The 3,554-nt window shown below is 66.7% G+C and overlaps 1 protein-coding gene across 1 annotated transcript; it reads right to left on the reverse strand.

Annotated features, from left to right (window-relative positions):
* Positions 1 to 384: 384 nt before the first annotated feature.
* RPS26 (ribosomal protein S26) lies at positions 385 to 2,782 on the reverse strand. The gene is made up of 4 exons (XM_054051529.1): positions 2,481 to 2,782; positions 1,586 to 1,763; positions 581 to 711; positions 385 to 481 (listed from the first exon to the last, which is right to left on the reverse strand). Exons 1-4 carry the CDS (start codon positions 2,481 to 2,483, stop codon positions 446 to 448), a joined length of 348 nt encoding a protein of 115 aa, XP_053907504.1. The 5' UTR covers positions 2,484 to 2,782; the 3' UTR covers positions 385 to 445.
* Between the last annotated feature and the right edge of the window lie 772 nt (positions 2,783 to 3,554).

Below are 3,554 nucleotides of genomic sequence, written 5' to 3' on the forward strand. Positions count from 1 at the left end.
GGGGGGGGGGCGGTGTCTCAGCCCCCATTGCAGCCATGGGGTGGGGGGCAAGTTTATTTTTTATTGCGCCCCAAAACTCAGGGCAAATTGTGGCCCTGCGGAGGATGGGGGGCACCCACAGCACCCCCCCACCCCCGGGGGGGGGCAGGGCCTTGGGAGAAGTGCCCCCCGTTTGAAGCTTGGATGCACTCTGGGGGTCTGGGCCCCCCAAAAACACTCAGAAAGCATCAGTGGGCAAAGAGCTCCCCCCATAGGGTGGGTAGCAGCCCCCCAACTGCCCCAGCGTGAGCCCAGCCCCCCCCTTCCCTCGCAGCCAGGGGGCTGGGACCCCCCCTCAGTGCCCCCCCCATTCCAACCCCCCCATTCCAAGGCACAGAGCCAGGCTGGGTTCCAGGATCCTTTATTCCGCCCTGCGCCGGGAGGGGCGTTCGCATCCGGAGTCTCCTCACATGGGTTTTGGGGGGGGCCGGGGAGCAGCACCCTGCGAGGAGTGGGGGGGAAGCAGAGGGTGAGGGGGGGGGCGGTGGGGGTGCTGTGCCCCCCCCGGCCCCCCCCGGCCCCCCCCTCTCCCGGTACGTACGGCGGGGCGGAAGCGCGGCGGCGGCGTACGGTCCTTGCGGGCCTCGCGCGAGCGGTTCCGCACCACTTTGCTGTGGATGGCGCAGCTGACGCAGTAATGGAGCTTCACGTAGAGCTTGGGCAGCACGTAGGCTGCGGGGAAAGCGGGGGGTCAGGGGGACCCCGAATCTCCACCACCCCCCAGCACCACCCGCCCTCCCTCTGAACCCCCAAACTCTGCTACAAACACCGGACTTTCTCCTGAACCCCTAAACACCCCCGGCACCACTTTGAACCCCCAAACACCCTCACTTTCCTCCTGCACCCCAAAACCCCCCACGCACCACTCACCTTTCCTCATCACCCCAAAACACCCCTCAGTGTCACTCATGCCCACCTGCACCCCAAAACAGCCATGGGCACTGCCTGCATCCCCCAAATCCTGAAACCTCCCCCCATGCACCACCCACCTTCCCTTGAACCCCAAAACACCCGCCTCACCCCACCCCTCCACCTAGGCAGAGGGAGCACAGGGGAGCCCCGATGCCCCCCCCGAACCCCTCAAAAGCCTCAATGTTTTCTTAGCACCTGCCCAGCCCCCAGTGTCCCCCCTCTAACGCCTCCCCCCGCACCCCTTGATGCCCCCCAGTAAACCTGAGCATCCCCAAAGCCTTCCTCTGCACCCCCTGTGCCCCCAAAGCCCCCCAATATCCCTCAATGCCCCCAACACCTCCCTCTGCACCCCCTGTGCCCTCAAAGCCCCAATAACCCTCAATGCCTCCCTCTGCACCCCCAAAGCCCCCCAATAACCCTCAATGCCCCCAACGCTTCCCTCTGCATCCCCTGTGCCACCAACGCCTCCCTCTGCACACCCTGTGCCCCCAAGGCCCCCCAAATAACCCTCAATCCCCCCAACGCCTCCCTCTGCACCCCCTGTGCCCCCAAAATAACCTTCAATGCCCCCAAGGCCCCCTCCAGCACCACCCCAGCGCCCCCAAACTCCCTCCCAAGCCCCCCCAGCCCCTACAATCGAAGACGCTGGCCTCCGAGATGTCCCTGACCGCCGCCGCCTCCACGATGTTCCTGATGACAAACTTCTTGATGGCTTTGTCCTTGGGGACGCAGCGGGCGCAGTTGGTGCAGCGGATGGGCTGCACGTGCCCGCGCCCCTTCTTGGCGCGCCCGTTGTTCCTCCTCTTCTTCGTCTGAGGGGGGAAAGAAGAGAGGATGAACCTGAGAACACCCCCCCACCCCCCCAAGCCTGGTAGCCACTACGACCCCCCCCCCCCCTTTGGCCCCACAGCCCCCTCGTTTTCCCCACAGCCCCCCATAAGACGCCCCCTCAGTATTCTCTGCTCCATAGGAGCTCCAGAATCTCCCTTTGCGCCCCCCCCCCCTCCGGCCCCATAAAGGCCGCGGAGCACCCCTGGAGACCCCCTCCGACCCACTTGACCCCGGGACCTCCCCCGCAGCCCCCCTAAATCTCCTTCCCAGCCCCATAAAGGCCGGAGAGCACCCCTCCAGCCCCCCCCTCCCCCCAAGAGCTCCCGTACCCCACATGGATTTTGTCGTCCCCCCTCGATTCCCCCCATGGGCTTTGGGGGGGGGGGTTATCTCACCCCATGAGCTTTGGGGGCCCCCCGGGTTACCCCATGAGCCCCCTCCCAGCACCCTCTGCCCCATAAGGGGGTTTCTCCCCATCCCCTCCTCCCCCACACGACCCCTCTGCCCCCCCCGCAGCACCTCCGCCCCATAGAGGCCCTGAGCCCCCCACGCTCCATAGGGACCCTATGGCTTCCCCCGAGCCTCCCCGCCCGGAGCCCCCGGGCCTCCCCCGGCCCCCCCCGGGCCCTGTGCTGCCTCCCCCGCGCCCCCGGGGTCTCCCCGCGCCCCCCCCGCCCCCCGGCCCGCACGGCACCCACCATGCTCGCTGCGGCAGCGGCGAAAGAAGGACCGGCGCCCCACCACCGCCCGCTTATATACGATCCCTCCGCCCGGAACCCCTTCCGCCGCAGCCCCGCCGCCCCCCCGACCCCACAGAGCCGTTCGGCTCCCCTCGCAGCGGCCCCGCCGGAGGCACCGAGGAGGGACCGGGGTGTGTCGGGCTGGCTCGGGGCGGCGGCGATGGCTGTAAGTGGGGGACTACTTTTCCTCGCAGCGGCGGAGGGGTTGGGCGAGACGTGTGGGTGAGTTGATGGCGCGTACGCGGGGCGCGCGGGGTGCCTCGACGTCATCGCCACGCGCCGCAAGGGCTGCTGGGAGATTGAGTTCTGGGGTGCCCGAGAGCGCTGCGGGCACCGTGTGACATCATCATAACGCGACCCGAGGGGGCTACTGGGAGTTGTAGTCTTGGGGGCCGTGCCCTGCACCCCTTATTGGGGGGGGGCAGCGTCCTGTCCCCTCCAAAGCCTCAGAGAGGACCCCCAGTGTCCCAACCCCTTGAGGGGGGGGGTGTGTCTCTCCTTGTCCTTCCCACCCCTCCCCAAAGCCCCAGAAGGCCCCTCCAGTGCCCCATCCCTGAGGGGGTCCCCAGTATCCCACCCCCCATAGGAGGGCGGTTTCCATGTGTCCCCCCCCAACCCCTAGGGGCACCCCCAGTGTCCTTGTACCCCACAGCCCCAGAAGGCACCCCCAGTGTCGTGTGTGTCCCCCCCAACCCCATTGTCCCACTCCTTATGGGGGGGCCCCAAGTGTCGCTCCTTCCTAATCCCCTATAGGGGACCCCACTGTCCTGCCCCCCCCCCTCCATTCCCTGTAAAAAGGGAATCTGGGGGTCCTGGCCCCCCAAACCCCTAAGCCCCCCACCCCACAGAAGGGAGGCAGGAGCCGGGGGGAGGCGTTAAATTACTCCGGTTTATTTATAACAGACCTTCAGCCAGTACAGTACAAAACTTACAGTAGTAGATCTCGTTACACAAATAGGTAATTACAATATCTTACAGATACAAAAGCTCCTGCGGTCACGGGGGGGGGGGGAGAGGTTTGGGGGGGGGGGG

The sequence above is a fragment of the Cuculus canorus genome, chromosome 29, assembly GCF_017976375.1.
Source record: "Cuculus canorus isolate bCucCan1 chromosome 29, bCucCan1.pri, whole genome shotgun sequence".
Lineage (NCBI taxonomy): Eukaryota > Metazoa > Chordata > Aves > Cuculiformes > Cuculidae > Cuculus > Cuculus canorus.

Coding starts and splice junctions, on each gene's coding strand:
- RPS26 (XM_054051529.1), bottom strand. Junction 712..1,585: donor GGAGGCCAGCGTCTTCGATT/GTAGGGGCTGGG, acceptor CTTTCCCCGCAG/CCTACGTGCTGCCCAAGCTC. Junction 482..580: donor CGCCGCGCTTCCGCCCCGCC/GTACGTACCGGG, acceptor CACTCCTCGCAG/GGTGCTGCTCCCCGGCCCCC.